The sequence below is a fragment of the Mesoplodon mirus genome (genome assembly GCF_964341445.2).
Source record: "Mesoplodon mirus genome assembly, chromosome: 14".
NCBI classification, from domain to species: Eukaryota; Metazoa; Chordata; class Mammalia; order Artiodactyla; family Ziphiidae; genus Mesoplodon; species Mesoplodon mirus.
In genome coordinates, this window is record NC_138990.1 from 47,565,858 (window position 1) to 47,586,582 (window position 20,725).

Here is a 20,725-nt window from a genome sequence, read left to right on the forward strand (position 1 = left end):
ACGCTGCACAGGGCAGCAGCAGCTCCCAGTCAGCCGCGTGGTCACGAGGGTGAACAGTCAATACATTTACGACCCTTCTGTACCAATACAAGCATTCTGTTTTTCACTTGAAGTGCAGCATTCAATAAATTACATTTTTCAGCTTAAGATGGGTTTATTGGGACGTAACCCCACTGTAAGTTGAGGAGGATCTGTACAAATAGTTACTGAGCATTTAGTAAGAGGTGGGCTCTGTACCATGTACTTCATAAATCTCCCCCAGGCCCAGTGAGGTATAAGGTAATATGATTATTCCTATTTTGCAGGTGAAGAAAAGTTACAAGAGATACAGTAGCTTTGCTAAAGTCCTATAGCTACTGTAGGGGACGAAAAACTTGTCCTGTCTATGAATTAAACTGACAACAGATAGATGAACAGGAGAAAAATCACGCACACTTATTAAATGTTAATTTTACATGCATGGGGGCATCACAGAAAGCAGTGAACGCCCAAAGTAGTGGTGAGATTGGAGAGTTTATAGACCATCTCAATAGGGGAAAGGGAGGGGGAGAACGGCCACTTGTGGGGGAGCAGATGATGTTAGAAAGATTAGTGAGCCCTTAGGAAAATGGATGGGGATATGATAGTCTGTGACAGTGTCTGTCTGGGTGTGGTGTTAACTCCTCACGTTCTCTCCTGTGATGAGAGTCAGTCTTCTCCGCTTGATGAAACTCCTGGGAAGCGGATTTATGACAATTCAGTTCTTTTTTGGGAAGATCTGTTTTAGGCAGATAAGGGGAGTTCAGAGAAGGCCTCTTCCTGCATTTGTTGATTCTCAAATATCTTTAGCTCAAAATAATCCTTGCACCAGAGTGGCATGTTTCGGGTGGGGTATTTTGATCTCGCACAGTAGTTAATGGTGGAGCTGGACTCAGCCCAGGTTTGTTATTTTGCTGTTGTTTTTTTCCTAAGCCCTTGCTTTTAGGCAGTTTGCTGGGTTTTTTTGGTAGTCATTTTATAATGAAGAAAAAGAGGTAGTAGCTATTGGCACTTCCACGTGCTGGCACTGTTTTAAGTACTCTGTATGGTTTACTGCTCTGCAGCAACCCTGTGTGTCAGGTACTGCACTTATCCCTATTTTACAGGTGGGGAAAGTAAGGCACAGAGAGGTTAAGTGAGTTGTGCAGTTGTACACGGCTCCCAAGTGGAGATTTGAGCCCAGATAGTCTAGTATCAGAATGTGTACTCTTAACCATCACCCTATAATGGTTAAAAGAGGCCCAGTGACTTTCTTTAGGACCTATATCTTATAAATGATTGATTGGGGAATAAGATCCATACTGAGTCACCAGTCAGTCTTCTGGGTTCTCATATTACTTTGAACAAATCTTCATTAACACATTGCTACAGTCTCTCATAAGTTTTATTTGTCTCCTAGTCATGAGGACTGGGGTTCTCCGTTTCATGTTTGCTTACCCAAGGAACACAGTTTGGCATGTTGTATGCACAGTAAATATTGATCAGATTTTGTTCAGTGTTTTTTATGCTGTAACAGCTTTCTTCTCTGTTATATTGTGAAGCCTCTTTCTCCTGGTTTTATCTTCTTTTTCTTGCTTTGTTTATGGAACACACATTTTTTACTTTTTTTTTGCCATCTATTTGGTCTTCTTTAAGGTGATTCCTTTAAAAGCAGCCCCTCATCTTAGAAGAAGCAGGGCTCTCTCTCTAAAGGAACTGCTGTCTCTATCCAGCTGTCTTCCTGTCATCTTCTGATTGTCTCATTCATCATCATCAAATACTATTAAGTGTCTTTTAGCACTTTGTGCTGTGCTAGGCGTTCTATAAGTAAATAAAACAGACATGGTGCCTGATTTTGAGGAGTTTCTAATTTAAACCAGCTTTGGAGCTCTTTAAAAATAACACTGATATTCAAGAAGGAAGAATTTTAAACTAGGGACTCCTGAGAGAACAGTCAATCACATAGTGACCAATCACAACCTCACCTTGCATTGCACTCCTGCCCAGATTGTAGCTGGCCTTTAAAATTTTTTTTTATTTTAATAGTTCCATTAAAAAATGTGCCTCCTGGGCTTCCCTGGTGGTGCAGTGGTTGGGAGTCTGCCTGCCGATGCAGGGGACGCGGGTTCGTGCCCCGGTCCAGGAGGATCCCGCGTGCCGCGGAGCGGCTGGGCCCGTGAGCCATGGCCGCTGGGCCTGTGCGTCCGGAGCCTGTGCTCCGCAGTGGGAGAGGCCTCGACAGTGAGAGGCCTGTGTACCGCAAAAAAAAAAAAAAAAAAAAAAAAAAAAAAAATGTGCCTCCTGTCCCAGAATGCACATGGTACTTTGCTCTGCTTGAATGGCTTTCTACTATCACCCAAGTATCATCTAGTTAATGCTTTTTCTTCTATTAACTTATATATCAACCAATATTACTTTAGAGAAATTCTAAGACACTGACTGGATCTAATCTTTCTCTCTCTCTCTCTCTGTCTATTTTTTGCTCAAGTGGTTTTTATCGGCATAGCATTAATTTTCTTATTCTCAGTTCATACCATTCCATACTTATTACTAATGAACTGATCACTTTTAGAATTAAGTTCTCAGCTCTCCCTCACAGCTTAATTCAAGTATCTGTCTTCTTCATCATATTCTTTGCATTCATTAGTCTCTCATTGATTGCTGTATATTGTATATCTTGTGAAAATGATGCATGTGAATTGCAAGATGAAATTGCAAATATTGTAAGAGTTGCAGGATTTCTTTATGGTAACAAAGTGTGCTGATGCAAGTGACTGATAGAATAAAGACTGCAGATTTAGGTCAGTAAACAATTGGAAGAAAATAAGACTGTTACAGGATTGGCTTTTTAAAAATAAGAATGATTTGTGTATCAAAGAAATAGACCTATCGGGAACGTGACCTTTATGATTGTGCTTAGAGTCAAGTATAAAATAAAACATGTTGAATCGTATTAGTCAGTTTTATCAGAAAAATCACATATATACACAAACTCAGCTGATGTTTTTTCAATGTAAAAATGTGGTGTTTTTACAGTTATAACCTAACATTTGTTAAATTCAACATAAAATAAATTTTTCACATTTTTTTAGTTTCATCTTTGAAAATAAAGCTCCAGAGAAGCAGTCAGGCCCCTATTTGAAATGAATTCACCTGAAGTTGACTTTCTATGTACTTACTATGCTTATATAACAAGGACCTCTTCTGTCTGATTATTGCCTGTCTGTGGTGCTAGATTGAAGTTCATCCCTAGCTCATGATAGATGCTTAGTAAATTCTTGTCGAAACGAGTGAAATAAGAAATAACCATTGGTGTGAAACCCTCAGTTAAGCACCAGTCTTAAATCTGAAGACCAGCTACTTCTAATGAGGTTTGCATTACTTGTTTTATTCACAGAGTAACAGAGTCCCTGGATACTCTTTCAGAAATTTCTTCAAATAAACAGAATCATTCTTATCCTGGTAAGATTACACTGTTTTATGTTCTTAATAATTATTTCTTTGCTTTTATTCATTGAAAAAAATTTTTTGTAAAGTATATATGTATACAAAACAGTATATGAAATATATTTGTATAGTTCCTGTAATCATAAACAACATCTATTACCCACCCCATAGCCAAAGATGATGATTACCTGTATGTCCTATAGAAACCCCTGAGTATCCCCTGAGTCTCATCTGCCTCCCTTTTCATATACTCTGTCTTCAGGTTATGCATCTTGAATTTTATGTTAATTATTCCCTTGATTTTCTTTATGTCTATCCCCCATAGATAGATATGTCAATAAATAATATATGTTTAGTTTTTTTTAACATCTTTATTGGAGTATAATTGCTTTACATTGTTGTGATAGTTGCTGCTGTATAACAAAATGAATCAGCTATACATATACATATATCCCCATATCCCCTCCCTCTTGCATCTCCCTCCCACTCTCCCTGTCCCACCCTTGTAGGTGGTCACAAAGCAGGAGTTGATCTCCCTGTGCTTTGCGGCTGCTTCCCACTAGGTATCTATTTTACATTTGGTAGTGTATATATGTCAATGCCACTCTCTCACTTCGTCCCAGCTTACCCTTCCCCCTCCCCGTGTCCTCAAGTTTAGTTTTGATTGTTGTTTGCTATGCTATTTAGTGTTCCATTAAAATACATTATTCATTCTATATTTGATGGATATTGGGGTTATATCCTGTTTTTAACTATTAGAAACTATGCCATTGTGCACAGTTGCAAAAGTTTCTCCAGGATTGCCAGGCATGGGATATCCATATCTTCAGTCTTCCTGGGTATGCCAAGCTGTTCACATGGGCAGTGGATGAGAGTCTCTGTCACTCCTCACCTCACCAACAGTAGTCTTGTTTGCCCATCTGATGGGTGTAAATGGTAATCTCCTTGTGGTTTTAATTTGCATTTTTCAGATTACAGATGAGGTTGGGCCTGTTTCCATGTTTATGGACCACATACATTTCCTCTTCTATGATGTGCCTATTCACGTCTACTGCCCATTTTTCTTTTGGTTGGTTTGTCTTTATCTTATTAATTTGTAGGTTTCTTTATATATTTTGGACACTAATATTTCATCAGTTTTGTTTGTTGCAAATATCTTTCCCAGTTTTTGACTTGTCTTTTGCCACCCCCTCCCCTTCCTTTTTTGGCATCTTTTGATGAGCAGAAGTTTTTAATTTTTAAGTAGTCAAAATAGCAAACCATTATGCTTTTGCATGTTTTGTGACTTGTCTTTTCATTGTCTTAACAGTGTCTGCCACAGAGAGGAGGTTTTTAATTTTAATGACGTCCAAGTTATCAGTTTTTTCTTTCATGACTCGTGCTTTTGGTGTTGTATCAAAAATGTCACCACCAAACCCAAGGGTACCGTGATTTTCTCCTATGTTATCTCCTAGAAGTTCTGTAGTTTTGTGTTTTACATTTATATCTATGATTCATTGAGTTATTTCTTGTGAAAGGTGTAAGTTGATGTCTAGATTCATTATTTTGCATGTGAATGTTTAGTCGTTCCACCATATTTGTTGAAAAGGCTGTCCTTTCTCCATTGAATTGCCTTTGCTCTTTTGTCAAAGATCAGTTGACTGTGTTAGTGTGGGTCTATTTCTGGGCTCTCTATTCTGTTCTGTTGATCTATTTGTCTTTTTCTTTTGCTAATACCACACTGCCTTGATTACTGCAGCCGTATAGAAATTCTTCAAGTTTAGTAGTGGACTTTGATCTTCTCCCTCAATGTAGTGCTGGTTATTCTGGGCTTTTTGCCTTTCTATATAAACTTTACAATGTGTTTATTGATGTCTACAAAATAATTTGCTGTATTTTGATTGGGATTACATTGAATGTATAGATGAAATTAGGAAGAACTGATGTCTTAACAGTATTGAATTTTCCTATCCATGGACATGGAATGCTTGTCCATTTATTTAGATCTTTGATTTCTTCCATCAGAGCTTTATAATTTTCCTAATATAGATTCTATACATGTTTTATTAGATTTATACCTACCTGTTTCTCTTTTTTTTTGGTGTTAATGTAAGTGTTATTGCTTTATAGTAATTCTTTTTACCTTGTATCAGCCTTCCTGTGGTTAAGTACTTGCCTAAAAAATCTTTTTCTAGCCATTGCCTTAGTCTTTCTATGTTCTCATGTTTTTGGAATATCTTCTTTTTTTTTTTTTTTTTTTTTTTGTGGTATGCGGGCCTCTCACTGTTGTGGCCTCTCCTGTTGCTGAGCAGAGGCTTCAGACGTGTAGGCTCAGCGGCCATGGCTCACGGACCTAGCTGCTCCGCGGCATGTGGGATCTTCCTAGACTGGGACACGAACCCGTGTCCCCTGCATCGGCAGGAGGACTCTTAACCACTGCGCCACCTGGGAAGCCCCTGGAATATCTTCTAAATAGAATATAACTGGATTTTACTTTTTTTAGAAAAAGACAACCTTTGTCTTTTAGTCTGAGTTTCACCTATTTGCGTTCATTGTAATTAGTAATATATTTGGATTTATTTATGTTATTTATTTGTTTTCTAATTTTTCAACTTTTTTGTACTTAAATGTTTTTCTTTCTTGACTTCATTCTGGTTATATTGCTACCCCCTCTTTTTTCCATTTAATTTTCTACTTGTATAAAAATTACATTCTATGAATATACTTCTTAGTAATTACTCTAGGTACTTTGACATACATACTTAACAAAGCCTAAAGTTAATCATTATGTTTACTCTTTCTCAAATAATAGGAAATCCTTAGAAACTGAGTTTCTATTTTGTTGCCCTCACAAATTTCACATTATTATAATAGTTTTTATATAATTGATATTTATTTAATGTGCTCATGCATATCAGTATTTACCGATATCTTTAGTCATTAATCCTCAGAACTTACACTTGAAATCATTTTGTTTCTACCTCATCTATATTCTTAAATTTTTTTTAGAAAGGGTCTATTGGTAGGAAACTCAGTTTTTGTCTGTCTTTTCTAATGATAATTTTACTGAGTAAAAGTAAAAATTGATGCAATTTTTATTATAGTTTGAAAGCTGTTTTCTCCCTGTACATTGACAATATAATTCTTCTGCTTTCTGTCTTCTGTCAAATTTTTGAGAAATCACCTATCAGTCTGTCTAATCCATACCATTGTAGGTGGTTTATCTTTGCTTTTTGACTGCTTTTAAAGGTCTTCTCTAGTTCCTTTATGTTGTACAGTTTTGCTATGATTATGTCTAGGTGGAGGTTTCCCTTTGTTTATTCTGTTTGGCATCTTGGGTCTTCCTGGATCTCGGAATTAGTATCTTTGATTAATTCTGTAAAATTCTTGCCCACATACTGAAAATATTTCTTCCTTCATGCTCTTTATTATTTCCTTCCAAAACTCTGATGAGTAGTATAGTCCACTTTTTCACTTTCCCATGCCTCATTCATATTTTTCACAACTTTGTCTCTCCGGACTGCATTCTGGATATCTTCAGAGTTATCTTTCTGTTTCTTGATTCTTTCCTCTGCTATGTTTATTCTACTGCCTAATTCAGCTGCAAAGTTTTTTAATTATAAATTTTTCATTTTTTTTCTTTTTGCAAGTCTGTTTGGTTGTCACTTATTCTTTCCCTACATTTTCAAGTTTTTCTTTTATGCTATTAAACATTTTAAATATTGTTACTTTTTATGTTTAATAATTCAGTATCTGAAGTCTTTATGAGTCTGATTCTGCCATCTGTTTCTGTTGAGCCTAACTTGTGGCACCTTCTTTCCTTGTGAATTTTGTAATTTATTGTTGTGAAATGCTTATTTTACTTAGAATTTAATGTATGGGAATTCTCTTAAGCCTGGGCTGATGCCTCTTGAGAAGATTATACAGGCATATCTTGTTTTATTGTGCTTTGCTTTTTTTTGCTTCTCAAATACTACCTTTTTTATAAATTGAAGGTTTGTGGCAACCCTTCATTGAGCAAGTCTGCTGGCGCCATTTTTCCAACAGCATTTGCTCACTTCATGTCTCTGGGTCACATTTCGGTAATTCTCACAATATTTCAAACTTTTCCGTTATTATTATATTTGTTATGGTGTATCTGTGATCGGTAATCTTTGATGTTAGTATTGTCATTGTTTTGGGGCGCTATGAACCGCACCCATATAAAATGGCAGAGTTAATCGATAAATGTGTATGTTCTGACTGCTCCACCAACTGGCTATTACTCCATCTCTTTCCCTCTCCTCCTCCCTGAAACTCAAAAATATTGAAAGTAGGCCAATTAATAACCCTACAATGGCCTCTGAGTGAAAGGAAAAGTTGCATGTCTCTCACTTTAAATCAAAAGCTAGAAATGATTAAGCTTAGTGAGGAAGGCATGTCAAAAGCAGAGATAGGTCCAAAGCTAGCCTCTTGTACCAAACAGTTAGCCATGTGTGACTACAAAGGAAAAGTTCTTGAAGGAAATCAAAAGTGCCACTCTGGTGAATGCACAAATGGTAAGAAACAGCCTTATTGCTGATACAGAGAGAGTTTTAATGGTCTGGACAGAAGATCAAACCAGCCACATAATTCCCTGAAGCCAAAGCCTAATCCAGAGCAAGGCCCTAACTTTCTTTAATGCTATGAAGGCTGAGAGAGGTGAGAAAGCTGCAGAAGAAAAGGGTTGAAGCTAGCAGAGGTTTGTTTATGATATATAAGGAAAGAAGCCATCTCCATAGCCTCAAAGTGCAGGGTGAAGTAGCAAGTGCTGATGTAGAAACTGCAGCATGTTATCCAGAAGATCTAGCTAGGATCATTAATGAAGGTGGCACCACTACACAATGGGTTTTCAGTGTAGATGATACAGCCTTCTACTAGAAGAAGATGCCTTCTAGGACTCTCATTGCTAGAGAAGGGAAGTCAGTGTGAGGCTTCAAAGGAGAAGCTGACCTTCTTGTTAGTGGCTAATGCAGCTGGTAACTTTAAGTTGAAGCCAGTGCTCATTTACCATTCTGAAAATCCTAGGGCCCTTAATAATTATGTTACATTGGGACTTCTCTGGTGGTGCAGTGGTTGAGAATACACCTGCCCATGCAGGGGACACGGGTTCTAGCCCTGGTCCGGGAAGATCCCACATGCCGCGGAGCTACTAAGCCCATGGGCCACAACTACTGAGCCTGCGCTCTAGAGCCCGAGAGCCACGAGTACTGAGCCCACGTGCCACAACTACTGAAGCCCATGTGCCTAGAGCCCGTGCTGCGCAAAAAGAGAAGCCACCGCAATGAGAAGCTCGCACGCCGCAACTAGAGAAAAACCACATGCAGCAACAAAGACCCAAAGCCAAAAATAAATTTAAAAAATAATAAATAAATTTATTTAAAAAAGAATTGTGTTCTATCTACTCTGCCAGTGCTCTGTAAGTGGAACAATAAAGCCTAGAGGACAGCACATATATTTACAACATGGCTCACCGAATAGTTTAAACTCACTGTTGAGACCTACTGCTCAGGAAAAAAAAAAGATTCCTTTCAAAATATTACCATTGACAGTGCACCTGGTCACCCAAGATGTCTGATGGAGATGTACAATGAGATTAATGTTGTTTACATGCCTGCTAACACAACGTCCATTCTGCAGCCTATGGGTCAAGCAGTAATTTTGAAACTTCCAACTCTTAGTATTTAAGAAATACTTTTCGTAAGGCTATGGCTGCTATAGACAATGATTCTTCTGATGGATCTGGGCAAAGTTCATTGAACACCTTCTGAAAAGGATTCACCATTCTAGGTGCCGTTAAGAATATTCGTGATTCATGGGAAGAGGTCAAAATATCAATGTTAATGGGAGTTTGGAAGACGTTGATTCCAACCCTCATGGACGACTCTGAGGGGTTCACGACTTCGGTGGAGGAAGTACCTGCAGATGTGGTAGAAATAGCAAGACAGCTAGAATTAGAAATGGAGCCTGAAGGGGTGACTGAATTGCTGCAATCTCATCATAAAACTTGAACAGATGAGGTATTGCTTCTCATGGATGAACGAGGAAAGTGGTTTCTTGAGATGAAATCTACTCCTGGTGAAGATGCTGTGAAGATTGTTGAAATGACGATAAAGGATTTAGAGCATTACATAAACTTAGTTGATACAGCAGCAGCAGGCTTTGAGAGGATTGACTCCAATTTTGAAAGAAGTTCTACTGTGGGTAAAATGCTATCAAACAGCATCGCATGCTACATCGAGAAATCCTTTGTGAAAGAAAGAGTCAGTCGATGTGGCACACTTCACTGTTGTCATGTTTTAAGAAATTGCCACAGACACCCCAGTTTTTAGCAAGCACCACCCTGATCAGTCAGGACCCTCACCAGCAAAAAGATTGTGACACTGAAAGCTCAGATGATGGATAGCAGTTTTTAGCAATAACGTATTTTAAAATTAATGTATGTGCATTTTTTTGGTACATAATGCTACTGCACAGTTAATAGACTACAGTAGAGTGTAAACAACTTCTAGATGCACTGGGAAACCAAAAAATTGGTGACTCGTTTTGTTGAGATATTTGCTTCCTTGTGGTGGTCTGGAACCGACCCTGCGGTCTCTCTGAGCTGTGCCTGTGTTTTCTTCTGCCAGTTGCCTAGAGGTGCTGCCGACTTTAGTTTATGTTCTCTGCAATTTGTTGTTGCTGTTATATTACACAGATGAAATGAGTTTGGCTAACGATCATAAATTTTGAGGGGAGAAAATTTTGCTTTCTGCACAGTGGAGTTGACACAAGCTGCTTTCCTTTGTGTTCATCTGAGTGGTGCTTCATTTTGTTTCTCATTTAACTTTACACTGAAGATGAGCTGCTCGGGACCCTCACTTTCGTTAGGACCCCATCTTGGCAGGCCCCAGCTTCTCTGGAGGGCAGTGTAGTCCTGGGGTACAAGGTGGTTAGATTGCTTTGGGGGAAACTGGCCATGGTTTCTCTTTTTAGTTTTTGGCCTCTTTGGAATTGTGCCACTTGTATGAGGTCAACAGTACATATTTTTTAATTATAGTTGTTTTAAATTATAGTTGCTTCATTCAAGAAATTCACTCAGCACATCTGGTGTGCCATAACTGCCAGAACTGGAAATCCCATTCTTTTTTAAAAACATCTTTTAAAAAATTTACCTTTAGTGAAGTCTTTTTCTTTTTTTTTTTAATAACTCTGTCATTTGGGGATGCCAACAATCATTAGCTCTGAAATTCATTGTTCAGAATTTTATAAATGGGGTCTATTTAGTGATAGTGTTTTTTTAAACCATTTTTATCCTTTTATTTTTTTAATACGATTTATCAAGATTATAATATTTGAGAGTAAAAAGACTAAGCTTTATCAATGTATAATTCGATTTCATTTGGTTTTCAGGAAAGTTTATAATAAAAACCTCCAAAAGTAATGTCATGATCTTAACTTATTCATGTAGTGCATAGTTTGATGAGCAAGGTAAGGTAACAATCATCAAGAAATCTAAACTCCTGTTACAATCTATATGCACTTCTTTTCTTTGCTTTCTGTTTCCAAAGAAACACTTGGTAAAATAGAACATCTGTAGAAGAAATGATAAAAGATAACTTTTAACAAGGACTGTGAATTTGTGATTTATTTTTCCTCATCTGACCTTAACTTTCATATTTAGGTTTTAGGAGAAGTTTCAGTACAACTTCTGCTTCTTCCCAGAAAGAGATTAACAGAAGAAATGCTTTTGCCAAGTGAGTATTAAGAATATTTAGAAAAACACCTTTCAAGATGAACATGACAGGATTCTGTGAAGAAATAAAAGTGGGATTTTGTATCTTTTACATTGCGTGGTAGAATTTTAACACTTAGGAGAAAAGGTGTGATGAGTGTGTTAGTGAGAAGAGTTCTTCCTCCCTCCTCTGCAAGCTCAATTAAAAATGTCACCAGTGACTAAAAGTAGTATACGGAATATATTTTCAAAGAGGTTTAGTACTGTTAATAAAAGTTGGAGGAATTTACATTCTGTGTTATCATTGAATAGAGTGGACTGATTTTAAACTCTGTTTACTTGATTAGTCAGAGAATTGATTTAATATTTTGGGAAGTCCATAAAAGAAATGTCAGGCCTATTTGCATAAGGTAATCTTATTATTATTTTAACAAATACTCCTACTTCCTCTTGTAGAATATACTGCTCCCTTTTTCGTTGTTGTTGTTCCTTTGTAGAGAGAGTCTCCTTTTCTCTTTTTCATTTATATTGCTATTTATAGACCTCAGACCCAGTTTACTCCCCCTAGTAGTTTTCTGAGACGTTTAGGAACTTTTTAACTTTTTGAGGATTATGAGGCTCTTCTAGGCTGATTAGGTTAAGGAGGTGTTTTTGTTTGTTTGTTTGTTTTTTAAATTTTAAATCCTTCCAATTAATCTATGAACAATGCCCTGGGGGGAAAACGTCTAGCTCAGTAGGGAAGTGCACTAGTTGTGGGGCCCTAGAAGCCACTAGGAGTCATAGCCCATGCAAGAGAACTTGATGTTCACATGAGCAACAGGCAGGTAGTTTATATAATAATCTGGCATGAAGTTATTGGAAGGCCTCGCAAAGATCTGAGGTTTCACTTGAGAACCCTGACGGGTCCTGAGGCACTGTTAGGTACTGTTTAGCAGAGTTGGGTGGGTTTTGTTTTGTTTTTCCCCTTCCTCAAAACGTCTATCAATTCTGAGATTTTAAAATTGGTCTCCTCACTTGAGTAGCTGAAAGAGTTTAAGGGCAATAACTTTATGCTCCAGTTTATTGAAGATATTCAAGAGTTCTTAGGCAGAATGGAAGAAATTACTAAGAAGAGGCAAGCAGGATATAAAGGATTTTGAAGGGGGAAAGGTATCAAAATCAGTGTCAAGATGTTGGTGAGTGGAAGAACATGATACAAAGAAGCAAGGGAAGGAGAGAGAAATCTGAACCATGGGAATCATACAGCAGGTATGGATGTGTACAAGATGATCTGTTGACATGAGAAAATATCAGTACTTCTGTTGGTTTGCTTTGAAAATAAAAATAAGTGAAGCTTTACTGATACTTCTACAGATTGACTCTAATACCTGTTTAAAAATATATATTCTTATTGAGGATATATAATCAATTTAAAACTTACTTAGCTTTTACTTAAACAACATGTGACCAGATGTTTGGTGATCAGTGTTATAAGAAACAAAAGAAAGACATTAGGTGTTTAGACTTTAGGTCCTAGGAAACCTGTCCCTGATCTCAGGGGTAAGAAACATTGTAGTGATTGGATGACCTTCTGCTGAAGCGACAAAGTTGATTGTATATTGTGCTGTTTTTAATCTGGAAGCATGATGTATTCTGAAGAATGTAGGTTAAAAAAATGAGTTTATTGACATTTATCAAACCCTGTGCCATTTTCTTGTCTATTCATATGAAAATAAAAGATACTTCCAGAAGAAACCTGGAAAATATAGTCAGAGGTGATGAAAATCCCTGCGTAAGAAACTGGAAGGAATTGGGGCAAAGGACATGTTTGCAAAAGAGGGCTGAGGAAAGGGAAGCAGCAGCCGGCTGCACCGTTTTTGAGAAAGAGCAGATGTGCTTCTCCAGTTGGCTTATTGAGGTGGTGGTGATGAACACCTTCATTCAGAGGAAAAACTGATGGAGAGGGTGTTGGAAGCAATTCTTCTGTCTTCAGAATTCTTAGTATATCTAATACCAAGCATGGGGGTAATAAACACAGGGAGCTTGAGATGTTAGCATAGGTGTCACTGCCACCTGGTAGGCACAGGCATCCTCTCTCCCACCGTCTGCATGCAGCCTGGGATCTGTAGCTCACCTGTCACTACATCTCATCTCCATCATTACCAACTTAGCTTCTCCCCGCGTTTTCAGAGTGCATCTCCTGAGAGTCTCCATTGGGTCTTCTCTGTGGAACCCAGCCTGTCCACATGATGTATTTGGCCAGCTCAAATCTGTATGTCTTTGGGTAGAACTCATATAACCCAGTTGGCTGAAGGTTCCATCATTTCATGTCACATGTTCTCATTTTCTGCCTGTCCCTTAAAGCTTTTGAATTCTCAGGTGCGGAATGAAGTCCAGATTCATTGGCATAGCATGTACAGGCCTGCCTGTTTCTCTGGACTTATGTCTCGTGGTAAAATCCTCACAAGTGACAATTTGCTAAACTCTCTGCAAATTTCAAAAAAAATTTTTTTAAGTTATACGTAATATATTTTGCTCCCATGACTATGTCTGCTTCCCTTTTCTGTCTGCTCATCTGTCAGATTTGTTCGGGTGTCACTTCCTCACTGAAGTGTCTTCCCTGGGACCTTGAGTGAGGATAGAGTTCTCCCTCTTTTGTGCCCCTTCTGCTTTGTACACGTCTTTATTGCAGCATCTGTAACGTTTCACAGATTACTGTGCACAAGTTCCTGGAACCTAGCTCTGGACCTGCCATTTCATAGGTGATCCATTAATGTTTTTGAATGAGTAAGCAACGCTCTCAAGTGTAGTGTAATTTATAAATTTCTCACTTCCCTGGGCTTTTAGAGCTTTGACGTAACTTGAATCAAATCATTCTTATTGGAATGTTAAATCTTTACCCAAACTATTAAGTTTTGGCTTGGATATCGAGTTCATTTATTACTTATTTCTTTAAAATTTTTTTGATTATGAAAGTAGATTGGACAAAATTTGAAAAAATTACAATAAATTAAATGCAAATAAAGATCATCTGTAATTTTATCACCTAGATGTGATTATCACTGTTAGCATTTTGTCATATACTTCTCCAACTTTTTTCTAATGCATATATCTGAATTTTTAAGCAAAGTTGGACAAATCATACTCTATATACTCTTTGAAAGATTTTCCCCTTAATATATCCCATAATAATAATAATTTTATTATTTAATAATTTTACTCAGTGTGACTTTTGCAGTGTTTTTACAGACTGTGCTGTGCTGTGATATGAAACATTGTTATGGCATGATAATATGTGAAAAAAAACCATATTAACTAATAGTAGGTGCCATACTTTTTAAATGCATGTCCGTCTCCCTCCCTCCCCACCCATGTATGTCTGTGTGTGTTCAGATGAATAGCTTTATTTTTTCCAAGTTCTTTCTTTTTTTTTAATTTTTCATTTAACTCTTTAATCTCTTGGGGATTTTTAAAATATGTAGTGTGTGGTAAGAATCATATTCTTTTCCAAATAAATGACCAGGTTTTACAGCATTACTAATTAGAATGTTCACTCCTTTCCCACTGATTTGAAGTTTTACTTCTTATCACATATGAAATAATTGCATGTATTTTTCTAAAATACCTTCTCTGTGTCATTTAAAAGTACATTCTTATGCCAGGGCCACATTGTTTTTTTTTTTTTAATTTATTTCTTGGCTGTGTTGGGTCTTTGCTGCTGCATGCAGGCTTTCTCTAGTTGTGGCAAGCAGAGGCTACTCTTCGTTGTGGGGCACGGGCTTCTCTTTGTGGTGGCTTCTCTTGTTGAGGAGCATGAGCTCTAGGCACACGGGCTTCAGTAGTTGTGGCACATAGGTTCAGTAGTTGTGGCTCACGGGTTCTAGAGCGCAGGCTCAGTAGTTGTGGTGCACGGGCTTAGTTGCTCCATGGCATGTGGGATCTTCCCAGACCAAGGATCAAGCCTGTGTCCCCTGCATTGACAGGCAGATTCTTAACTACTGCGCCACCAGGGAAGTCCCCACATTGTTTTAATTACTGTAATTTTATAATTTAACATAATGGCAATGTAAATTTTGCCATATTATTATTTTTCAACTTTTTCTTAATTATTAATACCCATTGTGGTTGTGAGCAAGAGCCTGGCCTTTGTGCTTGACAACCTTGGATCTGAATCCCAAGTCTCCTCTTTACCATCTCTCTGACCTTAAGCAAATAGCTTGATTTTTCTTAGCCTCAAATTCCTCACTGGTTTGGGTGAGGTTGGATGAGATAATATATGTGAAGTGTTTGGCACATAGTAAGTGCTCAGGAGATGATAGATACTGTCATTATGTGAAATTCGAGTAATTTCATCAGGTTGCAAAAAAATATCATTTTGGGGAGGATTCATATATATATCTGTTTGTGTCCAGGAACAAAGCTTTTTCATTTTTCTTTTGTATATTCTTCAGTAAAGATTTATACTTTTCTTACAGCTATTATGTATTTCTTTGTTAACTTTGTATTTGTGCATTTGACGTGGTAAATAATATTTTTTCCATTACATTTTATAACTAGGATTTATCAGATGTGGCACAGGACAGGCTTGGGCCTCAGTTTTCCTACCCATAAAATTAGAGCGCTCTTCCTTTCTCCAGGGTTGTTAATAGGAAGAAGTGAGACACGGTGTGTGAGAGTGTATTTAAAAATATGGAGAGTGGAATAAAATAGAAACCAAGCAGGACCCAGACTCTGCTCGCAGTCAGGCTCCGTGCAGTTTTGGTAACAGGTTCCGAGTTGTCTCTGCTGTGGGGCTGGGAGAAGGGTTTCTCCTGGAGGAGAGGTGGCGTGGATGGCGGGTTGAAGGCTCCACTGGTGATGGTTTCTGGATGACTGTCTTGGGAGGTCTCGGGTCATAGGACAAGCTCCTGGGCATGCTTCTGTTTTGGGCAGAGTTGGCTACTTCCCAGGGACAGTGGAGGAAGCCCTGGGCAGTATTGGCATGAGGCCTTGGACGGGTTCCACGTGTGGGTGCCCACTAGTTGTGTCATCAGGTCAGGCTGGTGGCGGGTGCTGGGAGGCAGTGCCTTGTAAGTAATGTTTTGTTGTAGAGAAAAGGCGGGGTGGGGGGGATCCTGATCCAGGCAACTAAGATCCTTCCTAACGTTAGTGACAGGAAGAGTGGCAAACCCTTAAATGTAACTGGAGTTCATTCATAGAAGGTGTGTGTGTGTGCGTGTGCGTGTAGTTTCTAAAGTTGTGGATTAACAGTTTTTAAAAATGGTTTTCATATAAAGGAATATTTGAAAGGTGAGCAAAATGTAATTTTATTTACCACAGCCAAAACACTAGGTTCTTTTCTTTTTGCTTTGTTAAACAGGTATAGGTGTATTTTTTCTAATTGCTATTTTACCGAGGGCATGTGCATATATAAATTGCTAGTGAAATCTTAAATCCAGATTAGGGTAGTATTAAAATAGCCAGAAGAGAAAAATGTTTTAATGTTAAAGAAAAGTATATCCTAATATTGCTATTTAGAATAAAAAAGATCAAGTTGTGAACATAAAGTATGCCCTTTTGTGAATGACTCGTGAACCTAGCTATGGAAACGAATATGGTGAATTGCATCAGGTGGCTTTCGTGCTTAAGAGTTTCTCTCACGTTCCCTCTGCACAGGCCGAAGCCCGCTCTGCGCCGCAGCTGGAGCAGCAGCACCACGGCCGGCGGCCTGGAGGGGAGCGTGAGGCTGCACGAGGGCTCCCAGGTCCTCCTCACCAGCTCCAACGAGATGGGCACCGTTAGGTACCTGGGCCCCACTGACTTTGCCTCAGGGATCTGGCTTGGACTGGAGCTTCGAAGCGCCAAGGGCAAGAATGACGGGGCAGTGGGAGACAAACGCTACTTCACCTGCAGGCCAAACCACGGGGTCCTAGTGAGGCCCAGCAGAGTGACCTACCGGGGAATAAACGGGTCAAAGCTTGTGGATGAGAATTGTTGAGTTAAACTTCTACAGTATTAAATGAGCTCATACACACACACACACACACACACACACACAATGTAAAATAAAGAGTCCATGGCAAATAGTTTACTTTATTTAAAATTTGAAAATAGAGCTATCTTCGTGAAAATCATTATAACAATTCAGAGAGACTCCTTTAAAAAGCTAGAAATACGAACTGTGGGAATCATGGTTCTCTTAAAACAATCTCAAAATAAGCCTTTTTTCTTTTTTTTTTTTTTAAAGATTTAAAGCTTTAGACCCAAGAGAATTCTGAGACTTGGGAAAAAATGTGCCATTAAGTGACTGACTGATGTTGCTTACTCCGTCTCATTTTTGCACAGAATAGTGGGTTTTCTATATGCCATAACTGTGAAGGTTTTCACTAGCTTTGGTTAACATAAGACGTTCACATGACCTTTTTCTGTCAAGTATTTCCGGAGTTTTTGTTTCTTTCTGTACTAATAAGGACAGTAAGAGAATAATAGCTGTGTGACTAGGTATTTTTCCTGTCTTTGGGTCAAGTTATTTGCCCTTCCAGGAATGCCTCACCTACAGGTACATTAGGACTGTAGGTAAGGCATTCCTGGAAGGGGCTCTGGAGCTCAGCCTTTTGCCCGCTGCCAGGTTCTAAAGCCGCTCTTCCTCACGCGGGGTCACAAGCTAGCTGGTTACCAGAGCTACAGCTAGAACCTGGGTCTCCTGACCTGTGGCTCGGGCTCTTTCTGCTGTACAAAGCATGTCATCTCAGATCTTTCTTCTGTGTTAGTGACTGCCTCATCTGGAGGAACCACAGAAACCCACGATAAGGTTTATAAATTCAGGTCACAATTAGAATTTTTTGCACATGCTTAATTAACTTCCTTATGGGACATATCTATAAAACATACACATATGAAGCACTTTTACAATAAAACATGATGCACTTTCCTCTTTGTGGAGAATTGGCCATCATTTCCTCCATGGATATGAAAAACATTAAAACAATTATATTTGTGACAAGAGAGCAAATTAAGATGTGTTAAGACTGTAGTAGCTATTCATTTAAACGCTTATGGTTTCTTGATTTTTTGTGTTATTATTCATAAAACCGGTGTTGCGTTTGCTGTTGTTGCTCTTTTTATATTTTCAATTGGTGCAGAATTCAGCCTGTTATAAAGCTGCAGAACTGTATCAAGTTTTTATTTTCCTTTTGAGCACATGTTAACAAACTAAGCTTCATAATAGAGTGATGTAATAATACAGAACATTTGTGTTGTGGATATGTATTGAAGCTTGTCCTGTATGTATAAAGATATATCTTTTATTGTAGATATTTAGACTCTAAACTACCACAGAAACATTGGAACAGTTTGCTTTATGAGATAAAAAGCATTCTTCAAAATGGAGCTTGCTTTGTGTTTTAGAAATAATACATTGAACTATTTTGCAATATACTATTTAAAATCTAAATTCTCTTGCTTTGCTGCCTTTTTAAAAAGGTGTGAAATTTCAAATATTGCTAGAGCTATTTTCCTGAAATACATTTGCAAAATAAGGCTGCTTTGTAATCAAGGAATATTTTTGATTGAAGAAAGTGACTGTACTGTGATTCAAAAGTAAACTTATTTTATTATATAGTTTATTTCTTAAAAACTCTATTTATACCTTACCTTGAAGTCCATGACTACACTGAACTTGGTTGTCCATAATTCTTCCTGTTAAATATAAAACCCTGTAAGTTAGTAACAGTAATGCCAACACTGAATTTATTTTGAGGTCACAGAACCAGTTGTTCTCATACTTAGATTAGGATTATTAAATCCATGTAATGTGTATGTTTACATATACTATACATAAAACTTAGGTGTTTTCATTTGTGTTTTGCTTATGTCATTCACAGTTCATGTCTTGAGCATTAATAAAAAGGGAAGCTGTTTTGGTTTGGAGTGGCATGTTGTCACTGACCCTGCCTGCAACTCTCCTCTTCTCAGGTACTCAGAGTATATATGCTTTGTAGTTCACTTTTTTTCTTCTTACAGTAATGACTTGGATTTGTCCCATCCTTACCCTATAGCAGTGGTCTCCAACCTTTTTGGCACCAGGGACCGGTTTCATGGAAGACCATTTTTCCACGGACCGGTGTGGGGGGATGGTTTCAGGATGATTCAAGCCCATTACATTTATCATGCACTTTATTTCTATTATTATTACATTGTAATATATAATGAAATAATTATACAACTCACTGTAACGTAGAATCAGTGGGAGCCCTGAGCTTGTTTTCACTTGCTACTCACTGATAGGATTTCGATATGAGTCTGCAAGGAATTGACTTACTGTGGTCTCTGTGCAGTCAAACCTCTCTGCTAATGATACTCTGTATTTGCAGCCTCTCCCCGGCACTTGCATCACAGCCTCAGCTCCACCTCAGATCATCAGGCATTAGATTCGCATAAGCAGCACGCAACCTAGATCCCTCGCATGTGCTGTTCACAGTAGGGTTCGCGCTCCTATGAGACTCTAATGCCACTGCTGATCTGACAGGAGGCAGGGCTCCGGCGGTAATGCGAGCGATGGGGAGCGGCTGTAAATACAGATGAAGCTTTGCTCGCTGGCCCGCCGCTCACCTCCTGCTATGTGGCCCAGGGGTTGGGGACCCTTGTCCTATAGAGAGTCTTAAAAAGTACCATGCTTCTACTCATCAAATGAAGTTGTTTTTAGCTACTCTCCGATTATAGTTTTGATGGACAGAGAGCCATTTAAGGAAAGATTGTATTTCTGTGGTTTTCTAAAATTGCTTAATTATCTTTTATACCAGTGGGATTTCATTTGTTTATTTAGGGTTGGATAGAAAACCTTGAGTTTATAGATTTTAAAATATATATAAATAAGTATCTACATTCTACTAAAAGGCTTTGTTTCTATATTTCAAGGTAATTTGATGGGAGTATTTTTTAAGTGCTTAGAAGTGTTGAGATACAGACATTTGTGGAATCTGAGCTGAGGCATTGTAATCTTGGTGAGTCCCTTGCACTGTCCTCTCCCGAACTCCTTATCCCCTCTCATGTGTTATTTTTCTCCTTAGCATTTACCACCCTTGGTCATGCTACAACTTTTTGCTCATTACTTGTCCTGTCCCTCACTGGATTGAGGGATGGGTTTTGACTGTTTTGTTCATTATTTCATCCCTAACACCTGGAATAACACTTGGCACCTACTACATGCTCAGGAAACATTTGTTAAATGAACAGAGGCAGTGGAGGCTGTTGATGGTTTAAAGTAGAGGTGGTGTCTTGCCAGCTTCAGCCAGGTGGGCTTGAGAGACCAGGCCATGGGACGAGTAAATTTTGCTGGGTAGGGGAGGACAAAGGACAAGAAAGGTTTGAGTCATGGTAGCCCCACTTTACCCCAAAATAGTGACATGAAGGAGATAGAAGGATGTTGGGTGTCAGGGGTAGAAAAGGGGGCAGGAAAGACACAGTGGGGTCACCTAACTGCCTATCTGTTGTCCCTGGGGCTGGTTTTGAATTTCTGTTGTGATATGATGATAATTTAGGGAACACAGTAACATGTCTAACACAGAGAGGATGAACTGGATCTCAGCCAGGTGTGCACAGCATTGGTTTCCG

General features: G+C 38.4%; 1 protein-coding gene across 5 annotated transcripts in view; it reads left to right on the forward strand.

Annotated features, from left to right (window-relative positions):
* The window catches only part of CLIP4 (CAP-Gly domain containing linker protein family member 4), a gene marked incomplete at its 3' end in the record, with an annotated part of 62,924 nt that extends 43,014 nt beyond the window's left edge, over positions 1-19,910 (forward strand). For 4 of the 5 annotated variants that reach the window (XM_082642954.1, XM_082642951.1, XM_082642952.1 and 1 more), the window contains 3 exons: positions 3,395-3,459; positions 11,105-11,177; positions 16,790-19,910. In XM_082642954.1, the coding sequence (XP_082499080.1) occupies positions 3,395-3,459; positions 11,105-11,177; positions 16,790-17,111 (460 nt within the window). Of the gene's footprint in view, positions 1-3,394; positions 3,460-11,104; positions 11,182-16,789 lie in introns of those variants that run through there. The other variant, XM_082642955.1, reaches the window with a different exon arrangement.
* Positions 19,911-20,725: the final 815 nt, after the last annotated feature.